This window comes from Thamnophis sirtalis, unplaced genomic scaffold (assembly GCF_051295495.1).
Source record: "Thamnophis sirtalis isolate CommonGarterSnake01/CBP01778 unplaced genomic scaffold, rThaSir2_p1.2 scaffold_3, whole genome shotgun sequence".
Classification (NCBI taxonomy): Eukaryota; Metazoa; Chordata; class Lepidosauria; order Squamata; family Natricidae; genus Thamnophis; species Thamnophis sirtalis.
Window position 1 is genome coordinate 62,153,603 of NW_028261383.1, and position 22,749 is coordinate 62,176,351.

At 37.6% G+C, this 22,749-nt stretch overlaps 1 protein-coding gene across 3 annotated transcripts in view; it reads right to left on the reverse strand.

The window, feature by feature from the left end:
* Positions 1-22,749, reverse strand: part of PLXNA1 (plexin A1) — a 380,392-nt gene that overhangs the window by 11,338 nt on the left and 346,305 nt on the right. Inside the window, exons 24-31 of one of the 3 annotated variants that reach the window (XM_087708971.1) lie at positions 21,008-21,154; positions 18,760-18,919; positions 16,487-16,638; positions 15,464-15,560; positions 14,397-14,569; positions 12,360-12,529; positions 9,337-9,549; positions 6,160-6,310 (exon numbers count right to left, since the gene is read on the reverse strand). In XM_087708971.1, the coding sequence (XP_087565097.1) occupies positions 6,160-6,310; positions 9,337-9,549; positions 12,360-12,529; positions 14,397-14,569; positions 15,464-15,560; positions 16,487-16,638; positions 18,760-18,919; positions 21,008-21,154 (1,263 nt within the window). Of the gene's footprint in view, positions 1-6,159; positions 6,311-9,336; positions 9,550-12,359; positions 12,530-14,396; positions 14,588-15,463; positions 15,561-16,486; positions 16,639-18,759; positions 18,920-21,007; positions 21,155-22,749 lie in introns of all 3 variants that reach the window. The other 2 variants (XM_087708970.1, XM_087708972.1) reach the window with 2 other exon arrangements.

Genomic DNA, 22,749 nt, shown 5'->3' on the forward strand with positions numbered 1-22,749 from the left:
TTTAGGTCATCCTGAGCTCATTCAATCCAAAGGAGAATTTGAGCCTACTAGTCTCTGTCAAGGAGTGAAACTATATAATCCGTGAGTGCCAATCTTGGTTGCTGGGCAAGGCATGAAAAAATGCTGAAGAATCTAAATGTATTGGTCCGATGTAGATTTCATATTCAATTGCAGTCAGATTTGCCTCAATTGATGAAAGAACCTATTGCTATTCACACTATATTTTAGAATACTAGAAAATGGCAATTCTGGAATTTTTCCACCAAAATTTCATTCCACTAAATAGGCTTATACTTCAGTGCCATTCAGAAAACATGTCAAGTAATGGAATTTAACACGCTTAAGGCCTTTTATTGGAGGCACTAGAAAAAAGGACATAATTATAGAATACAGTCGAATTCATATAATAAACATCTTTTCCTACTGAAAGAGCTAAAAATGAATCTACATTTCAGTTCTGTTCTCAGAATCAGATGAAAACCTTTAGAACACCATTTGTACATATTCTTAGTAAGCCATTCTTTAATCAACCATATTAATGAACTGAAGGGTGGGATGTTGCGAGAGGGCCTTTTGACAGTTGAGTGAAAAGGGAAGATTTGGCAGGAAAGGATTGAGAAAGTGGAGGGATAAAAAAGAAATGCCCCCAAACCCCACCTCCCTTTCAATTGCACTGCCAGATTTTTTTTAGAAAAAGGATGATTAAAATGCAATCTCATCAGAAATCCCATTATAGTGGTTACATTTGTTGTGAGTGCAAGCTGTATTTTTTTTCCAATTAAATGTCGAGGCATCCATCAAAAAGAACTCAATTAACCATTTCATTGGCTGCATAATTGGAAACAAACTCTTGTATAATTAATAGGCTGACTATTCGAAAGCAGGAAAGGCCCATCACAAACTCTACAAGTAATATGGAAATAAGCTCCCAGTGATTAAAAGCAGCTGTGACACCTTTAGGCTTCCCATATTGAACATGCAGAGATGATGGGGAGCACACACAGCACCGCTGCCCAGGGCTTTCGGGAAGGCTGCAATGTCGCAAAATAAAGCAAGCCACAAAAGTGGCAAAATATGCCACAGAGCTGGTACATCCTGCTGTAATCATCAGATCAAGGAAGGCCTTAGCCAATCCAACGTCATGCCTGTGGGAAGATATTCTAAGGTTGTTACCATATGGGAAAAAGATTTGTGTCTAGTTGCAAAAGTTTTCTAAATATGAAAGGCACAAAATTGGTCTGGCTGCATATCCATATAGATAACAATCCAGGCCAGAGTTTGACTCCCCCAATACCTCATCCCTCACCTAAAACATTGTTCTTTCAAGCACCTCTAGGTGGTGCCAAAATACTGAATGTCAACCAAAGCAACCAATTAGGTTGATGTCAAATCTTAGGATCTTAAAGGTCTTGGAGGCCTGAATAGAATGAGAGACTCCTCCAAATCTCCTTTGCTCCTGATTTAACTGGAGACAATCACTAAAGTTTGAGTTTCGAAAGATTTTATAGCCTGGTTGTTCTTCTGTGGGACTTCTGGGCACAACAGGGTAAAACAGAAAACAGCAGGGGGGGGGGCAGGGAAAAAAAAGAGAGATACTTGTCTGTCACCTGCTCTAAAGACCTCCATGATTAGGAAGATGCAAAAACCCAAATGAAAATTAATTATGATTTTCATTCAGTGCCAATGACAGCACATTATAGTACTGAGCAATAGGAAAAATTATTCCCTCCCATTTTGCATCAAAGAGGGTGCAATCGGGCTGCATGTAATTGTGTTTAATGAATGAAAACAAACAAAGGGAACAGCTGCTATTTATTAATCCCATTACAAATCATAAAAGAAGCTCCTGAGAGCTGCAAACACACAGGCAACACACTTTTTAGAGCAGACTATAGAGGCACATTCAACAGATGCCAGACAGTGGTTAACCAAAAAGACAAGGATTGGCAACTCCTTTTGCCTGCAGCTCATTAAGGCTGCACTTTCTAACCACGTAGCACTTGCCCTGCTTGCTATTGATTTCTGCTCTTAAGGCCTCGCGGATTTGTAAGACTAATGAAAGGGAATGTTGGGAGCTGGGAGACTAGCCTCAGGGCAGCAGCTGCTGCTGTGAAAAACGCTGGAGGAGCCGCTCTTTGGGGTGCTGCTGCCGCCTCTAGCTCCAGTTTTTGTGATTGCCGTCGATGTTATCCAGATGGCAGTCAGGGTGCTGAAAAGCTGCAACGGTGCTGGCTGTTAGGTTCCTGTTGATGACCTCTGTGACCTTTGGTATATAGTGCTTTACCTTTAAGGCAGGTCGGGTTTACGCTTCGGTCTAGTCATACAAGAGGCTTTCCTTGGCACTGCTGGTGCACACCTATGTTTACCATACTTGCCCAAATTAATCAAGGTAAGGTTAATCAAGGAAAAGTTACATGGGGTTTCATTTGCAACTTATCTCTCTGGATTCCATTCAAAAGAAGGATACTGCATTCTTCCTTTTATTTATTAAATTTATGTGCTGTCTGTCTCACTATCCAAAACAACTAGGGGCAGTTTGCAATACAATGAAAGAGCATTAAAAATACAAGACCTAAATAAATAAATTCCTTTGCAAAAAGCAAAAAAAAAGGGGGGGATTCCCCCAGGAAGCAACTCATCCGATCACAACTGGGTGACAGAGTTCTGGAGTCTTTGTGGCTTCTTACTATTGAATGAAACCCCAGAGTTGCCCCTACTAAGAGTTTTTGATTAATCTACTATTTGGTTAATATCTGAAGCCAACAAGGGCCTTCAAGAATAAAAAAAAATGGCCAACTCACAGGGAATATTCCGGATCACACTATCTTTCAGGTAAACTCTTGAGGAATGAAAGTAACATTTGAAAGAACCTTAATTCAGGGAATCTCTCATTAACATTCCTTGTTATTAATAGGAGTTGTGATAAATATGGTTTCATATCTATGTGAGAGATGCTTTTCTCTTTTATGCATTGCAACCAGCACATTGGAATTGGTGATTATTAACTTGATTTAAATAGTAAAAATTCTGTATTATTATTATTCTATTATCTTTCTACTTTCACCTCAGGAAGAAAAGCTGTAGATCTGGATAAAAAAAAATCTCATTAATTTGGAATTTCAAACAATTCTGTCTGTATCACTCTAAAAATAATTCTACATCTTTTATCTCTAAGATCTTGTTCATAGGAAATCTAAAAGAACTCAAGTAACAGAATCTAGTCTAGTTAACTAGTGACTATTAATCATTAATATGCAATGCCAACAAAAGACTGCCATGTGAATTTATTTTTATGGGATAAAAACAATAGGAAATTGGAATGCTCCCAGCAGCATTATATTATACCACAGAGGGAACTCTGCTGACTTGAAATAGATCTCTGAACTGCATATTCAAAGAAACTCTGTTCTACAAAATGCAAGTTGCCACTGAGAGATACAAGAATCCATCTGAAGATCACGTCTACAAAGAAACAATAATATTCAGTTTTGCTGACATGCGGCATTAATGTTACTCTTTTCACCATCCACCCGAATCTGGTGCCCTTCAGAAACAATACTTTCAGAATTTCCAATATGCGAAACACTTTATATATGAATAGAATATTTAAACACAGAATAACATTATTCAAAACATAGGTAGGCAATGTATTTTATAGTGGTCTTACTTGGAATATTAACAAGCATGTCACAGGCACTCTTACAAAATGGATGTACAAATGTGCTTTCCTATTCACAAATAATGGGCACATCAATCACATAATAACCATTCTCCAGACTGTGAATAGGTGAGATTGCTCCCTCCTGCCAACCCCTCTAATCCCCCGGGGTGCTCCCTATTACCCCAGTTTTCCTTCCCTTCCTTTTCGTTTCTGGCAGGTAGCCATAGTTCCAGCACAGAGCAGCGACCACCCACCATTTTTATTGTTTAATAGTCCTAAACTTTAGTGAGACTCAAAAGATTTTTTGAAATAAAAATGAGACAGAATTTGGCGGCATGTTTTCTATTAAAAACGAAATAACTGAGGTGATAAAGTGAGGTGGATATGTATAGATCTGGTTTGAAATAATTTATCAAATCAATGACTAAATATCAACCAAGGATCCTAAAAATGTAAACCTAAGCTATTTGTTGTTGTTGTTGTTGTTGGTGGTGGTGGTGGTGGTGCTTTCAAGTCAGTTTTGAGTCCTGGCAACTGCCTGGACTAATGAAATTTTCTTGTCAACATTTTTGGAAGTGGTTTGCTACTGCCTTCTTCCTAGGGCTGAGAAAAAGACTAATCCAAGGTCACCAGAAAAACAGAACAGAATAAGAGAGTTAAAAAGAGGTCTTCTAGTCTAATCGCCTGCTCAGGAAGGAGTCATTATACCATTTCAGACAAATGGCTGTCCAGTCTGTTTTTAAAAGCCTCCACTGATGGAGCACCAACAACCTCTGAAGACAAGCCGTTCCATTGGCATGTGGAAATTTGCCATGGAGCGGGAGATCTCAGCTGGCTACAGAGCTTACTGGAGTGTAGAAACCTCTAAGAAGCCTTGATCTCTATTCACACTTATGTGAATAGGCCACTTTCTTTACTAGCTGTTGAAGGAACCAATTTTGGAGCTTTGCCCAGATAACAATGCAAAGATGTTTGACAAGGTCTTGTACAAATGCTTTCATTATCTTATATAAGCAACCAATTCCCTTCCCCCCAGCTCTCAACATCTTTCTGTTGGACAATAAAATCCATATAACTCCATATATATATATAAAAGCATCATATATTTTATTGCTTTAATAAAGGATTGTAGAGAATGTGTTCTACTTTCTGCTGTTCATATCAATTACAGTAGATGGGTTTTTAACCACTCTTAAAACTTTATAGGCTTATGAAGTGACTCTCTTATGATAGTAAATGCCACCCCCACCTCAAAATTATAAATAAGGTCATTTGTTCATGGGCTCACTGAAATGACCCAGAACACATTCATTTAGAGAGTTAAATGCTTCAGGTTTAGGTTGATATTTTTTCTTTTGTCTCTTATTTGATTACTTCATGTGTTCCCTTCACTGATTTAATTATTCCATTCTTATTGGCCCATTACTTATCTGCTGAGGCACTGTTGTGATTTCACCCCCTATTTTGGAAAAAAGTGTTGTTTTGTTATAAAAGGCAGTGGTCTGTGTTTGTTACTTTAAGCAATTTGTATCCAAACAGGAGAAGAAAGGATGAATATAATAGGCAGATAAAAATACCTCAAGGCATATCTAAACTTTAGAAAAGAAACAGGTGTCCTCTCTTTGTAAAGCAAATGCAGGACTTAAAAAGAGCTTCAGTGGAAGGTCTTTGTAGGTGACAACATTTGGCTGGCTGGGCTTGTAGGTTAATTCTTGGACAGAGACATTCATAGAATCCCAGGTTTGTTGGTTATGTGAAATAAAAAGAATGTAGCATAAGTCAGTATGATTCAGGAGGGTAATGTCATCATCGTTGTCATCATAATCATCAATACTGATGGAGAGAAATTAGAGGAACTACTACTTGACAAATGTTCTTATCTCATCCATCTATGTCAGAGTTGATAGTTAGGATAAGGGGAAAGAGGGAGATTGAGAAGAATCTGTATCTTTGGGAGAGCTTAGTACCCTGTTTCAATAATTTGCTGCAACTGGTTCCCCTATTATTCTAGTATCTCAACAGATGGGTAATTGAACCACATCTTTTTAATGATGACTAGCTGTTCAGGAAGACAAACACCCTTTTCAGTTTAAAGTGGGACAAAGCCCAGATAGGTTTGCCCCACATAATAGAAATGATATGTACAACCATATTTTGTAAGTAACTGCCAAGATCAGTCTTTAATAACTGATTTTGGAACATAATTATAATGCACATAATTGTGTTCTTTTGTTTATTGCTTTTATACATTAAAGATCATTTTTAACATATATTTTAAAAAATGGAGCTTCTTTTGTATTTGTATGGAAATGCTGCAGGACACTGAATAGTGGAAGCTCATTATCTGGCTGTGCAACTATTAAGACATGATAGGGTGAGTTTACAGAGGGATAAAAGCAGCTCCACTCTGGATTTCTTTTTGTGGGTCAAAAGAAAGAGGAAAAATCAGAGATAAATAGTTATATTAAGATAAGTCTAAGAGTTCTGATATACCTTACCTCATCCTTGTACTTAGTAATGTATGAGTAGATCTCATGCAGGGCACTCATGCTGTTGAATTGGCTCAAGTGTAACCGTGACTGCTCTGCCAAATAGGCACTCATGTCCTGATCGCTGATTGCTGGCATTTTAGCTATATCTGCATAATATCTATAAGTGAGAAGAAGGAAAAATAAATCATGCTGTTGAAAATAAAGATGTTCAATAGCAGGTAGGAGTCAAACTGAGGATAAATCTAGAAAATACCATAAACTTAATTAACAAGTCTCCAGATTAAATGTAATACATCTATTCATTACAATGAAGCAATTGTAATGTACATAGCACATTTAGCCATTTCATAGTGTTCTGCCTGCCAAATGACTCTTCATTTTGTGTTCAAGTAAACAGACTAGTCCTCTTACAGTAAGCCCTCACAGAGCACACAGAGTCTCCCTTAACATCTTACGACTGAGGAGATGAGGCAAATCTGATCCAAGCTCCTTGTGTGGATTGAAATAATAGGACTTGAGAAACAGATTTAAACAGATGCTGTGGTAATTGGAGGTAAACCTTTTATTGACATCTTCTTCCCCCTCTCCTCTCCCCAAACAAAAGAAGCTTGAGTGCAAGAGACTGGGTGAAAGATCCAATCTTTCTGCAGAAACAGAAATGCTAGGGCCATCTTAAATATGGATTTGGAGCACTTGGTACTGCTATACCTGACCTACATACACAAAGCAAAACACAGAAGGATTGCTGAGGGAAAAAGACCTGAGGTATAAGATGTCTTGTCTACATTCTTCGTTGGAGATAGACCTGAATTGTTCCAAAATCATGGTGAGTCAGGTCAAGCAGAATCACAGATCAGTAGTTGGACACTCCTATGAGAAGAACTTAATGTAGCTCATCAGAGAGCAGAAAGTGACATATTTGGAGATAGTGTTTTATAACTCTGTATTTATTAGAAAGTTTGTTACCAAATTATAATGATGACTTCTGTTATGGAAGAAATGGGTTTCACTTAGGAGAGTAATGTTATCTGTAAAATATAACCATAATGTATAATATTGGCTAGTATTAAAAATAGCCAGCTAAGCAAGCAGCAAATAGTATTGAATATCAAGATTATGAATGCGCTTCAGATCCCTCTCTGCTAATCATTAAAGCAGCCCCACTTTCTTTAGGTTTTGCACAAGTCAAAAAAAAAAAAAAAGCAATGTTGCTGTTTTAATAAGTTAATCCATTAAAGTTGTATTAACTTTAAGGGATCGATTCTTCAAAGCAGTTGCACTTTTTTCAAGCTCCCAAAGAAGAGAGCTACTGTTTAATAATTAGTACAAAAGTGCTTGCATAAGAGTTGAAGTTTTTTCCCCTCATTTTCAAAGTGAGCAGAATCTCGTTAATTTTTTTTAAAAAAATCTTAAGATGGTACAACTTGCTGTATGTAAAAAACTGCATTATAAAATATTGTTTGTATTAAGGTTAGCAGTTGAAAAGTTAATGAAAAGGACACAAGTACATGTTTTGTCTCAGATGTCCTTAGCTTGAGATGCTGGCATGAAAAAGGAAAATGGCCCACACCGTCTCACAATATTAGTTAGGCTTCTGCGTATAGGAAGATTAGGGATATGACTTAAAAGAACAAATCTATAGGCCATTAAGAAAACATCAGGTACAGTACAGAATAAATATGGGTTAAGTTCAGAGAGAATGGAAGGGTGTTACAAAGTGACTCATCTCTGGTTCCCTAGTGTCAAGGGAGGGAGGGAAGGAAAACTTAGTCAAGATTCTGTTACTAAAGCTTATCGCAATGAAATATAATTCTAGCCATCCATGAATCAGTTTTCTGGTCTGTCCATCTTGTAGGACAGGCACAGGGCTTGTGTAGTCCACCTATTACCATGAATAAACAAAAGCTTTCATAAAACTAATACTCATAAAACTAATGCAATGTTCTTCTCCTCTAATCATCAGAATAATAAGTTGTTAAAACAGTTTGAATTAAAACTCAGCCACAAATGTAATATCTAAGTCTAAGTATTTGGAAGTATGGTTTGTACCATGTACAATTAACTAATTAACATCTCTCTCGCTCTGTGTATCAGCGGTGGGATTCCCTTCCCTTCCCTACCGGTTTGCAAATGTGAGCGCCGTGTCTGCACATGTGCACCACCTTCTGCGCATACACAATCCTCACGCATTATGTCAGGGCAGGTGGGCAGATCCTCTTACAGCCACCGCTACTGATTTGCCCGAACTGGATGGCTGAATGCCGCCTCTGGTGTGTATGTGTGCGCGTGTGTGTACACAAACAGAAACACAGTCAATTTGTTTAATAAAATAGCTCTACTTATAAATAGAAAGTCTTATTCATACTGTGTTTCACTATCTATTTTTTCATCTTTATTAGCAACAGTGAAAAAAACCTCTGACAGGTACAATTTTCACAAAACAGCACCAGTTACCCTGTGTCTTTTCAATGTGCAAGTCTCTACCTCAATAGCACATAATAATTAACAAACCAAACATACTTGAAGTTGATCCGAATCTCCCCAGTAAAACCCCTGAAAAATAAAAACTCTTATCTGTATTACTCAACACAATATGATTGTATTATTTTCGGGTTGGATCTAATCCAGGCTTTAAATTCCATTGGCAAGAGATTTTGCTTTGCTAATCCCCCTGCAAATGGATTGCTTTACCAGTAGAAATATCCTCAAACACAGGGACAGTGGAAGGAGAATGCTATTTTTACTTTCCTGGAGTGCCTCCCAAATTCCCCAAACTTACCTCCACCAATCCTTAAATGCAATTTTAGGAGACTTGGATCTGATAATGGTTGCAATAGAAACATCATTCCCTGTCTTGTTCAACCACTGAAAAGCTCAGCTGATAGAAGAAACACTTCACTGAGGTTTCCCCAACCCAAGTTAGATGTTTATGCTGGATCCAGCCTAATACAAATAGCTGCCATCGTGAAATCTATATGCTCTATTACTTATTCATTAGAAAGGTCTGAAAGGAATTGGCAATTCTTAGAAAAACAATTGCTTGCAATTGTTTCAAAGAACCAATCTGTCTCCTCTAGCCAAGGGTGGTTTTTTTATAGCATGGAACCATCCCAAACTTCCTAGAACTGCCACACCTTTTGTTCTTTTTGCAAACCTACTTTGTCTACAGCTGCAGTTACTCACCTTTCTACCCAGCTCTTATAGTTAGGGATGTCCTTGGCATACAGTAGTTTATTGGAGGGAGAATCTTTCCCTAGCTTGTGCTCAGAAGTTGAGCAGGAGTCCATGAATGTCTGAGCCACCACTGATAGGCAGGCATCAGTAATACTGTTCTTATGAATGTCAAACACAAATTGCGGGTTCTTAATCACATTCACCCAAAAACGCAGAGGTAGACTGAAAAAGAGAAGAAAAGAAAACATTATTCTTAGTAGCTTCAAATAGAACTCTTAGCATAAACCCAGTGGTGCATTATCCATTAAGCAGACTAAACACATGCTTAGGGTACCAGACCCAAGGGGACACCACAAAGTTGAGAAAGAAACAAAACAATGAAGATTTGTAGAGTTATGTACAAAGGAGGAGTGCACCAAGATTTGTCAATGCTTAGGGCATCAGTAAGCCTTAATCTGCCACTGCATAAACTTTTACTTAAAGTCTATCAAAGTAAGGGGGCAAGGGTCTTTCCCAAAATCTAAACAGGTGATAATAACTCTGATGCATGGTTTGCTAGGTACACAGCTATCTCACTGAAGGGTGGGTATATATAAGGGTGCAGCTGTATATGAACATATTTATAAATGTTTTATATGTAGATATAAATATGTAAATGATTTTAAGGGCATTTGAAAAGTGAATATTAGAAATATTTCTATCATGATACTTGTTTTAAATATCCAAAAATGTGTCTGGTAAATTCTATTATTTGTGACATAGAATAGAGCATTTGTCAAAGTCATTCATATGTTGACCTTGGGATTTTATCAGTACCTGTCAACATTTCTATCATTTTCCTTTGCTCTTCTTAAAACCTTTGGAATTAGTGTTAAATGTCAGGGTTCACCAAGTTTTCTGCCCTTTATTAAATCCCTATATTTTTATTAGCCCTTGGAGATGAAATTCTATTAAGAAATGAGAACTATAATTAAAGGAAAAGCAAATACCTTCTTGATCCTCCTTAGTTCAGCATTAATTTATCTCTTAACTGAGGCAACCAGCACAATGCAATTGGCTATGCTGTTTCTGCAAATTACCCATGTTTATTTTCACAAAACAATATTAGTGAGGAAGAAGGGATGTCATAATATTTTCCGTGTTATATTGGCTAGGTTGGAGAAAAACCCAAAGTACTGGAAAAACTCAAACAACTGTACCTGAAGAAAGTTGGAATGACCAAGTTGCAAAGTACAATACAAACAACCTCAGGAATACTATCTAATTTTTCACTTTTCACTGGAAAAAAATATGTACATCAGGGAAATCCATGGAGACTTTTCCCATAACTTCTAAGATGGGTTTTTTTTTTGTATAAAATAATTCCATCATCTGATCTCACCTACCCTAACATAAAATCTGAATTATCTCAAAGAAAACTAGGCCCTGCTTTTCTTAACTCTTATTTGTCTCAACAAACTCCCACAAATCATATAATCCAGGTGTTGGTCATACCTACATCTTTTAATTTCAGGGAACCATCTCTTGAAATTTACTCTATCCACTGAATTAGCAGTACAAAACAAGCAAGGGCATTAGTATGCTGGAGCCTGCCTGCCTCCCTGGGCTCTGTGGAGTTGCATCATTGGGATTCTTTCCCTACCCCGTTTTTCCTCCCAGAGCAGCTATTTCCTTTAATATAGAAAGCCGAGTGATAAATCAGTTCCAAATGTTTCCATGCTCTCATAACTCCATTTAAAAATGTTTCTTTTCCTGCCTTGCTAATTACTGACAGTTACTGAACTACAAAAGCAATTTGGTTTCTATTTAACAAATACCAGAGATCAGAGTGTATATTCCTATCCCCAGTAACAGTGAAAGGAACTGAGAGATCAAATCAGGAAGGCAGCAGCAGAAGAGAAAAGTGTCTGCTGCTTCTTACTATTCACTGAGCACGCTAATCCCCAATAGCATGAAATAAATAGCTAGACGGAGTTTAAGGCTATGCAAATCAGCATGCGGAGAATAACTTCCCTATCACATTCGAAGGTAAATGTGGAATACAGTTCACCAGCAAATTGATAACTGGCTATATAAACAAAAATGCTGCATACAAGATTTTTAACTGCTCTCCTGTAGCTGCCGCTTTTATTGTTTATTAAGACTCTGAATCGCTTCTGATTCAAAGATTAAGAGGTGCTTTGAAGCGTGCAAAGGTCTGAATGCAGCACCTGTTTACAGCTCGTTTCAGTAGCTGCCCTGTTTTCTGGTACGGTTTTCTGCCCTTCCGAAGCAGCCATGCCATCTCCCCCAAAGGTTAGATTTTTCTCCAGCACTCTGAACAGCTTTTTGCCTTGAATCAGCACTGTGCAACCCTGTTATTTTACTGATCTCTTAATGATTATGTTCCCATTATTGGATCCACATTATTATTCCATGTTTTATATTGTGATTTTAGCGATTTATGCATTAACTTGGAAAACGCTGGTTTTCAGGGGGACTTTGAAGTATTTGACGAAGCAAGATGATTTCCCATAATATAAACTTACAGTAATTTTATTTTGACAGACCTGCATTCTTTTAATTTATTTGATTTCTATACCCTCCCATCTCAACAAGTGAATTAGATACAGGCTATATTGTAGCCTAATATAAATGCCTTTTTAAGTGTATTTGTGAGGTTTCCTCTATTCCAGGGAATAGAATAACACAAATGCTTTGAGGCTGCATTTTCTTATGTGACTGAGGTAATTTTTTAAAACCATCTGATCCATTTTCCAAAAAAGCTGAAACTACAGTAGGCTGTTTACACTCTTTGACAGAAACATTTTCCTGTTAGCTACCCCCAACTTTTCAGCCGCCAGCTGCAGCTTAGATAAGAAATCAGCTTGCAGAAACAAACCATTGATCTACCTAACCGAATATTTATCTACACAATGACCCATCAGGTATCCACTCTGTCTCAGTTTGACCTTCAGAAGTTGGGAAGAGATCTTGGGACCTTCTGCGGTGCAAGCCATGCGCTTTATTGCTGTGCTACAGCATCTTCTTACCAGTTACTCTTCCAAGTGTGCCTGACATCATAGTCATTGATCTGGTGCTTATCAGCTTGTTCATCCAGGAAGTCAAACATATACTTGATGGCCAGAGGCAAGGCACTCCCTCGGTGGGCTGTGCTGAAGATAGTCTCAAAAAGGTCATCCACAAACTTCTGTAAAGTTCCCTGGAACAAAAAAAAAGAGGATATTTGTTCAGCATTACTTAATATCATTCATGTACACAACCAGAACAGCAACAATAGAATGAAGGCATTCTTTTTTCTTCTTCTTAGAAGGGCTAAAAAATATCTCACTGGTACTAAACATGCTCTCAAATAAGAAACTGAAGTGTCGCCAATGAATGAAATAAAACCGGCTTTTCATGGGCTATTGTAAAGGAATTTAGAACTGAACTTGGAAAAAGGTATAATAGAACTATAAAGAGAGGAAGGAAGGAAGGCATTAAAAATAGGGGGAGCTTCAATGGCACTGTTTTGGCTAGCCTATTGAGGCTATCCTGTGGACATGCATGACATATTCATTCATTTAAGATGGCTCCTGTGCCTTGTCAAGTCTCTACAAATCTTCAATTTAATGATTTATATGTGGTAGTGATATATGATTTGTACTAACCAAAATGACATAATTTCTAGATGCTTTGAGTGATGTAAAGGAGAAAGGAAAGGAAGAAAGGAAGGAAGGAAGGAAAGGAGGGAGGGAGGGAGGAAGCAAGGAAAGAAAGAAAGAAAGAAAGAAAGAAAGAAAGAAAGAAAGAAAGAAAGAAAGCTTTCTCTTGCTTAGATTTTTTTGCTGCTCATAGAAGAAGCGAACAGTAGCCCTGTAATGTTCAGGTATATATATTCTAAAACTGTACAAGTTAAACAATAGCAGTACAGCAATCAGCATCCTCTTGCAGATTACTATGATTTATGATTTGGCTAGGATAGATTCAGGTAAGCTGAATTTAGCTCTGCAGTTACCCTGGGATTTTTCAGAATCTGACAACAGAGTATTGTTTTGATTTGTTCCAATACAAATCTTCTACTGGCCATTTGATTTACTTCAGGAATTAGTGTAGCAATTATATTGTGAGCAGTTTGGTGTTTGTGTCATAAACCACTGGATTTTTAATACTCCGCTTGGGTTTTTGCTGATATGGAACACTGGTAAAATGAGGGCGTTCATCAAGTGCATGAACAATGAAGCTAGATAAATCAATGGTTATAGCACCTAGAGGCTGCAATCCCATCTTGCTTTTGATAATAACTAGGGTACAATACTCATCTTTGTAGGTTTAGTGGGAGGGCAGATATAAAAAGGCTAGAAATGGGAGGTGATGAAAACAAAAGAATCAGATGACTCATCATGTCAGAGGCAGTAGAATCACCAATCACTACTGAGAAAGAGTGACCGGGCCAAGATCACTGAGCTGGCTTTCATGGATAAAGTGGGACTACAACTCATGGTCTCCTACTTCCTAGCTTGGTATCTTATCCACTAGATTAACTAATATTCATCTCCTGATTATGGATTAGATTTGGAGGGAGAGACTATCTCTAACCCAACAGTAGGAACATGGTATCATAGAACTGGAAGAGACTAGGAGGTCATCAAGTTCAATCCTCCATACATACAGGATTTACTACATCCCATCGATCACTATCCAGATGGCAATTAGAATCCGGTGCAATACATATAATTCACGTACGTATATAAAACAATTTAGGAAAAAAGGTGAACAAGATAGAGTTCATAATGAAATATTAAGATCCACGGTGGTGCAGTGGTTAGAATGCAGTACTGCAGAGTACTTTTGCTGCCTACTGGCTGCCTGCAATTTGACAGTTCGAATCTCACCAGGCTCAAGGTTGACTCAGCCTTCCATCCTTCCGAAGTCAGTAAAATAAGGACCCAGATTGTTGGGGGCAATATGCTGACTCTGTAAACCTCTTAGGGAGGGCTGCAAAGCACTATAAAACAGTATATAAGTCTAAGTCTAACTTATAACACTATCCCAATCTCACAGTGGACCTAGGAGCCATTATGATTTACCTTAGTAGCTAACAGACGAGTCAAATATATTTCTGAGACCATCTTGCTGCCACGATCACCTTCTCGCTGATCCATGTGATCATGATTCTTCACCAGATGCCATAACTTGGTGCCACTCTCCAGGTCAGGTGTGATCATGGGGGTCCGGGAACGGAGACTGTCAGGGCTGCTAGCTGTCCGGAGCATACTCTCTGTGAGGAAACCACATATAATGGCAACTGCCTCTCCCTCCTCTGCTGACTCTTGGCCTCTGTCCTCCCTCCACCTCACTTAACATAGAGCATGGCCTGTCATACCATCAAGAAATACGTTTTGGGCTACCCTGTCAATTAAACTTCATTAACTAATTGGCCCAAGAAAAAAAGAGATTATTGCCTTTTTTTCATGGAGAGGCTCTAATGAATAATGAAGGAAGCTCATTATATTTAAGGCCTTCAATTCTAAATAAGTGACCTTTTTCACATATGAAGGCAAATATGCATGTCTCAGGATAATGTTATAAAATCCAATCAGAGTCGGTCATCAGGACCAGAGGTTTAGAATGGTTTCAGACTTGTGCTGGAGCCCATCCTCAGGAAACTTCTCTCTATTTGAATCTTCCTGGAGGATGGGCTCCAGCCCAAGGTCAAAAGTTGTGCAGACTAAACTTTTGGTCCCAGTGACCGACCCAGATTGGATCCTGCAACAATTTTTTTCCTCAGTAAAGTAATATTTATAATAGATCCTTGCTTATCTTAATCTTGTAGCAATAAGACACATGAAAGCACAGTGGCTTTAAGAAAACACGGTAAAGAAACATGGATTTTGGAAGCATAACTAAACTGGGTAAAGCAACCAGTGACAAAAGCCTTAACTGGGAGAAGCTGGCTGAATTATTATAAAATGGGCCTAGGTCAATTTTGTCATGCAAAACCAAGTAAGTCAATAGAAGAGGCTTGACTGAAGCATGGTATCCTTTTTACCGTAGTCTGCTTTTTCTTAATTTAGGAAGACTTTCTTTCTTAATTCCCAGATTGCTACTGAATTCTAGACAGTAAACTGGCAAGGATGTTTTCTCATTTACTCACCATATCTGCTGAGTGATTTTGTGAAAGTAGAGGAATTGGAAATGTTGTAGGCAGAGTTCTGTTTGGGCACCAGTGCCACAGATGAACCATCTGTTACCTGTAGAGAATATTACCAAAATTAAGACTGAAGATCCATAGCCTCTACCTCTCTCACTCCAACCAACACTGAGTTCCCTACTAAAGGAAGCTGAAATAACAAGTTTAACTCCCTATTCAGTGGATTCTCAGAGCCTCTTAGAAAATTTGAGAAGACAGACAGTTCATTCTCTCATAATGCACACGCAAACATAAGAAAGCTTTCTTTTTCTTCTTAATAAAGAGCATTTTCTATTCCTTGGGTTTCCCAGATCTGACCTGAGTTTTATCTCCTGCAAAATCTGCCTGGCACAAAAATAGAAAGCTTTTCAGCTTTGTCTAGAATTTGTTCTTCCTTCATTCTTGCTTTGTTAGAGCATATTTATTCAATTGTTTGTAGTGGACAGATCAAAGCCAAAGCACACAGGACAGCATATGGATTCTTCCAGGCCTTGTCAGGAAGAATACAGAGAAAGAGAACAATCTTGCACATAATTTTAATGCTTCTTTTGTTAAACTTAAGAGCTAGAAGCTTTCTTTTCATTCTCTACAAATGTGTTTCCAAGATGTATAATTTAGTATTCTCGCTTGCTTTTCTTCTTACAAACATTACTAGGCTAGGTAACATCATCTGTGTACTGATGTTGCCTAGCTTGATAATGAAATGTCTACAAGAAGAAAAGCAAACTCAGAGGACACCAAAAACCTAACAATACAATCCAGACATGTTTCCCATTATTTAATACTCATCACATGAATCTAGCCTAGACTTCCATCCTCTTCTCTCCCTCCAATACTAATTCAATAGTAAAATAAATAACAACAGCTGTTTGTAGTATCCATCTCTCATATATGAGATAAATATATGTATCTTATTCAAATACATAGCACATTCAGATTCCAGGTTTCTTCTGCAACCACAATGGCAAAACCCAAGGACAACCACACCTGGTAATGAGCTAGAGTGTTGAGCCTTTTCCAGTCATTGTCGATCTTTGTGGTGACATCTTCATCTTGAAGAATTATCCGAGCCATCCTGCCCTGCCGCCACTCTGCACCGATGGAAGAGAAGGGCATGGGGTCACTGGGGATCGTGCTCACTTTGGACAGATCACAGAATGAAAGGCATGGAGAGCATGTGAAAGAGGCATGGCAGAAGCCATTTTAAAAAGCCACACCCCACTCTAAACCCCATTATGGTCTTGCTGTAGTTAGCAATAATTATGCTAGGAAAATCTGTTTGGGAATCTAATGTAATAGGGCTATTTTCTCGTTGATTTGGGTTTCCCACTCTTAAGAACAAAACAATGGCAAATTAATTCTGAAGCGATTGCCAAGAAAACCGTGGTTGACAGAAGTGAAAGACTAACTCAAAAGCAACCCCCTGCCCACAAAACCTCAAATTATTCAACTTCATAACCCATTTGGAGGAATTTTCAAGAATATCTCCAGCTTAATCAACAACCTTCTGCTTTTAAATCCAGTGAGTCTTAATATTCAGTGATCATCTCAACTACTGGGATTATGTCAGTTCCCCTCCCTCTCCGAAAATATGTAGTTCACTACTTTATTCATATGAGATTAGTGTTCTCATCATCTCTCAGGTAATACATCTTATTACTTCCTGTGATCATGAAGTTGTTTAAAATGCTAACCTAGAATCAGCAATACATCATAATAACATTTTTCTTTGAGAATGAAAAATGACCTTCCTTGCATAGCAAATAGCATCTGTCTCAAGCTACACATTCCTTTTATCTAGTTTTGACCCATCAAGGTTTCAAGTATGAGGACTTCATTTTTGGAGCATAAAGTAGTTCACATGTGGAATACTGAATACCTCTTGCCCATTTTTATGTCTTTAGTTTCTCCCCAAAGATGATTATAGCTCATTTTGGGGTGATAAATTTCAAAAAGGAGAATATCTAACCAAACTGTGACTCTTTCTTGCTACTGGACTCAGTTTTAAATGACAAATTGTTTCTTCACTTGTGGATTAAAGCAAAATTTATCATTACAGTCAAGGCACCAAACAGGTTTACCAAGTTTGGTTAATCTTCCTGCAAATTCTGCTATATATTGGGTTTCCATATATTAGCCATTTAAAATTACTATTGTTCTATTCCAATTATTTCTGCTAAGGACTTGACTGAAGGGATATCATCATCACCATCCTCATCTTCGTTTGTATTCTGATGATTGAATCACACACAAAAATCTATTTCTTATAGGTGAATTATCATTAACATGTTTTATGATATTGTCACTATTATCCATATTTTGATCCTTAATTCTTAGAGAATCTAATTCTATTTATAGTTTGCTAAGAAAATACTAGGGATGTGCCAAATGGGAAGAGACCTTTCCAGAGAATTCCAGAACGTTCCATTTTCTTCTGAATAATGAACCTTTTCCAGAAGGTTCTTCTTGGAGACAATTTAGTAGTTTGGGAAGTAAATCTTCTCTGCTACAGCATGTGCCTTCTGGAACAGCATCCTTTGAACAATTTGCTTGACCCCCACACCCAATTCTACTTGCCTTCAAGTGCCCAAAACATGACTCGTTCTTCAGAGCTTGGCATAGGGGCCCTCCAGATAGGGTTTATTTATTTTACTCTGACCAATTTGTATATAAAAAATGCTTTTTCAATTTTTAACTCTGTAAAATACACAGAGTAATTTTTGGGCAGCCTGGAAATTGGGTGGATGGAAAAATAAATAAACAAATGATCTTCTAGAGAACCATACCAATTTGTAGCTCTTGCATAGTTGCCTATTCTTCCTCATATAAAGCAGATCCATTTATCAAAATCCTATCAATTGAGCTGCCAATAACTAAATAACTAAATAACCAACCATGTCTCTTTTCAGCCTGTGCCTATTCCCCTGAGTCATTAGTTTGAAATTAGCATCAAGTTGGATAGTTTTAAAATGTGGCCTTAGAACATACAGGGAGGTATCTTTCAATAAGTATAGAAGGTCATGTGTGAAATGAACTGTGGGAAAAAGAAAGTAAAATGGCTACATTTATACATACAAGTGGCAAAGATAAAGAGTAGCTTCTGAAGCAGCCACATGAGCCTGGAAAAGCATGCAGCTCCTTTAATGAAGTAAAAAGAATTATTTTGAAGCATCTTTTATTTTGGAGTTTTATAGCCCTTATGTCATGATTATAATACTAATCCACTGTTTATCCTAACCACACAAGAAACTATTTCTCACCCAAGTCCATGTCTCCTGCTTTGGGTCTTTGGGAATATGGTACTCCTTTGTACACAGCATCCAACAGCTTTTCCTTCACTTGTGTGATGGTATCACAATTTAGGACCTTGACTGGAATTTCAGGAGCGTTTTCATTTTCAGGGTTCACACAGTTTAGTGTCTGTATAAAAGGGAAGAATGAAAAAAAGCTTAACCACATTCTTTCTTTTTTAATGATTGCTTTTAGTTTTAAACATTTTTTTTTTTTTTGCAATATGAAAACTTGGTTTTGTAGGGCATCGTGCAAATTTCAAAAATAAAATAAATATAAATGCATTTGTGTAGTGGAATGCTCTGCATAACATTACAGCTTTCCTCAGATGAAATGGATGACAGGAAGGGCTGTCATTAAGCTGTCTTGAAACGCATCGCTCCACTCTAATTAGGAAGGAAATCTGAGGGAGAAGCTTGTTGCAGAATGTTCTCATTTGCAAATAATAGGGAAAATCATAGCTGACATAGATTATCTGGTTGCAGCAGAAGGTTCAAAGTCCAACTTTAAGCATCTCTGAATAGGAGAATCTCCAATCTAAAAGCCTGAAGTAATGAGTCAACTATCCTAGAATGTACAGCCCAATGACTTGACTTAGTAAAAGGCAGATGTCTATACTGCTATATCAAGCCAGGAATGATGCAGATGCTATTTAAATCTAGCATCTCTATTTGTCATGGTTCATATTCCTGGAGAAGAAAATAGTTACTATGTTTCTTACATGTGGCACAAAGGAAGAGGTTCTCCCCACCCTTTGATTTAGGAAGAGAATTAATATTAATATTAGAAAAGAACTCTTGTTTATAGCCCACTGGGGCTTTAAAGGATGCTGTGTGTCTGTATTTTAATGCCATTTTTTTCTTCTTCCAAGGTTTCAGACTATAACTTTAGTACTAGGGACTAATCCAATGTTTCTTAAAGTTCTGTAAGCATCTCTGAGGGATCTGAGAAATCAAACATATTTGCCAATCTTTGCTGAAAATTATTTATTTACCATATGGCGTCTACAGAGAACATGCAAATACAAATTTAATTTAAATAAAGTATATATCAATATAAATATGGATATGGATCCATGCAGCCATATCCATATTCAGATAGGTAGGTAGATCAAGAGATAGATAGATTCCTATGAATTTTACTTCGCTAGTCGTTGCAGACTATGGGAGTGGTGCTCACCTCAATTTTAAAGCCATTGAGCCAGAGCTGTTTGAAGATGTTTCTGCAGTAGTGTGGCCAGCATGACATTACAAAGTGCTGTTACGTTTCCCACCATAGTGATACCTATTTATCTACTCGCATTTTCATGCTTTCAAACTGCTAGGTTGGCAAGAGCTGGGGTAAGGACATGAGTTCACCCCATTGTGTGGCACCTGGGTCTCAAACCTGGGCTGCTGGCTTTCCAGCTGACAAGCTTCATGTCTTAACTGCTGAGCCACTATGCTACACACACACACACACACACACACACACACAACTGCAATGTTACAATTGCAGATGTTATAATTCAATATCTAAAGAAGCCGAAAATTATTTAACATTAAAATACCATCAAACCCCACAATGTTAGCAGCAGCAAACATGCCAATTTTAATTTTAAATATAAAATTAATTTTAAATATACTGTAAGAGCCGAGGTGGCGCAGTGGTTAAATGCAGCACTGCAGGCTACTTCAGCTGACTGCAGTTCTGCAGTTCGGCTGTTCAAATCTCACCGACTCAGGGCTGACTCAGCCTTCCATCCTTCCGAGGTGGGTAAAATGAGGACCCGGATTGTTGTTGGGGGCAATATGCTGACTCTGTAAACTGCTTAGAGAGGGCTGAAAGCCCTATGAAGCAGTATATAAGTCTAACTGCTATTGCTATTGCTAGTAAATATAGTATAGTATGTGTCAATAAATATAATCCATTGGATATAATCCATTGAAAAGAAAAGCTCTTTTGGGGTCCTCCATAATTTTTAAAAGTGGGAAGAGATCCTAAGAGAAAAAAGTTTAAGAAGCACTGGAATACTCTATCAATACCAATAAAAAACAGAGAGTATTCTCACCTCCCATTCTATATTACCTCCTTCTCTTATTATTGGTCTTGATGAAGGAACAACTACCATGTTAATTAGAGATCCTTCTCTTACCCCCCCCCCCAGCAAAGTATTATCAGAAGGGCTAACTCAGAGGACTAAGACTCCATGCTAGTTAAATTCCCACTATTACTAACCAACATTTTGTAGTCAATTTGTTGCCGGATGAGCTTGTCTTCACTCAGGGAATAGCGGGCTTCTCCAGTGATTGCATCTATAGGCCCCTTCTCCATCTGTTGTTTGATAGCACAATACAACATGAACAGAGGTTCACCTGCACACTCCTGAAGAAAGCATAAAGAGAAAGAAGGACAGTCAATATAACATTAATGCTTCATTTCCAAAATAACTTGCATAGGTATGTACGAGAAATACCGTAGTTGCTATTCTGGTCTTTTAGAAGACTCTGCATCAAAGGCTGATTTTATTAGCCATTATTTCATGGTTCAATTAAATGATTATTTTACAGGATGCTTGCTGCAGGATAAAAAGTATGTACACAGAAATGACCGGGAATGGGCATGGTCAGGATTTTATTAGTTATTAATTCAATACTCTATTGTGTCTCCAAAAGTAGCTCTATTTGCTTTGGTAAGATTAATCCCTCATCCAAAATAGTAGCTGCTTATTCAGTCTTAAACTTTTAAAAAGAAAAAAAACTTACACTATTTGCAATATGCAATTCCCGACTCTCTCTCACACACACCCTCTCTCCCTTCCCTCTCCCTCTCCCTCCCTCTCTTTACAAAGTGGCATGTAAACAACAGTTTCAAGAATTTCACTGAAGGTCATTGAGCTCCACGGATTGTAACTTAATAATGGCAAACCAAGATAAAGATTCAATATTTTAAGTTCAAATGAAGACCCTTTCAGAAAATTTGATTTAACAAGAGATTTAAGTGAAGAGCAATACACAATTATTTGAAGGCTATATTTTCTATGGCATCTTTATAACTAAAATCCTCAGAGAATCTAGGAAGCATCATTTCTGGCACAGATTCTATTATTTCTAGAGCTTTAAAGACAGCAGCCCAAACCTGGCCTGGTTTTGAAAGCACATTAAGAGCCTCGCTTCTGAGCTTTTTGAAGAGGCTATATAGGCTTTAAAAAAATGAAAGAGGTAAGATTGATTGAACAACCACTGAATTTTTTTTTGTATTGGTGTAGGTAGTATACCACACATATTTTAAGCAATGCACAAGCTATGCATAGGAAATAAGAATTTTGCTAGGGCAACGGCAACAGCCCAATGTATTCTAAGCCAATTGGCACATCAGTCAGAACTTGCTCCTTAAGAAAAGAACAGATGCCATCAAATCATTCTCTTATTTTTTTCACATTTGGTTGCAATCTCTAGGTAAAATAATTAAGGTATGCAGATTTAGCTCTAGTTTGTTTCTTAAATATTTTATTGCTAGAAGTTCAGAAACAAACTTGTAGCTCCAATATCTTCTCCAAATTTCTCAACTCAATTGTGAATTTCCCCACTCCCAATATCCTACATTAATCTGTATTTCAATTAACTTCTGTAAATTTCTTTTATTCCTTAAAAATGTTTTTAGTCGTGCTGCTAGATTCCGTATTTGATAGTAATGAGATCAACTAGACAATAATCTGATGGTTTGAAATAAATGCTTCCTGTTGTTTCCTCTATAGTTCCTAGTTCATTTCTCTAGGTGTCCTCTGCTGTTCTTATTATATAAAAAAGCAAATACATAATCAACGAGTCAGCTTCCCTGCACTGATAAAAGCAACACAATTTACTCTACTGTGAAAGAGGCAACCTTATCTATGTCCTGCTTTTTTAGAAGTGTAAGAAAAAATAAAGTAGTCAGATTTCAGTTAAGGGAGATGTACTAGGACATAGCGCTTAGATGAA